At 73.8% G+C, this 260-nt stretch overlaps 1 protein-coding gene across 3 annotated transcripts in view; it reads left to right on the top strand.

Annotated features, from left to right (window-relative positions):
• The first annotated feature begins 7 nt into the window (after positions 1-7).
• Positions 8-260, top strand: part of VAPB (VAMP (vesicle-associated membrane protein)-associated protein B and C) — a 33,039-nt gene continuing 32,786 nt past the window's right edge. For all 3 annotated transcript variants that reach the window (XM_010569586.1, XM_010569584.1, XM_010569585.1), the window contains exon 1: positions 8-140. In XM_010569586.1, coding sequence (XP_010567888.1) covers positions 83-140 — 58 coding nt within the window. In that variant the 5' untranslated portion in view covers positions 8-82. The remainder of the gene's footprint in view (positions 141-260) is intronic.

Genomic DNA, 260 nt, shown 5'->3' with positions numbered 1-260 from the left:
TGCCTGCCTTCCCTCCTCCCCTCCCCCCCTCCCCGTCCCTTCCTCTCTCCGCCTGGTGCCGCCACCGCCGAGGAGGAGGAACATGGCGAAAGCGGAGCAGGTCCTCAGCCTCGAACCGCAGCACGAGCTCAAATTCAAAGGTACGAGGCGGCCGCCGCCATCCCCCGTGCCGCCTCCCCGCGCTGGGCCGGCGGCGCGGCCGCCCTCAGGCCCCGCTCCAGCGGCAGCCATTTTCCGGGGGCCGGGGCTGGGCACCAGCC

The sequence above is a fragment of the Haliaeetus leucocephalus genome, unplaced genomic scaffold (genome assembly GCF_000737465.1).
Source record: "Haliaeetus leucocephalus isolate CR32 unplaced genomic scaffold, Haliaeetus_leucocephalus-4.0 Scaffold273, whole genome shotgun sequence".
In the NCBI taxonomy this organism is placed as follows: domain Eukaryota; kingdom Metazoa; phylum Chordata; class Aves; order Accipitriformes; family Accipitridae; genus Haliaeetus; species Haliaeetus leucocephalus.
Note: the sequence above shows the minus strand (reverse complement) of the source record. Positions and strands in the feature narration are given on the sequence as shown.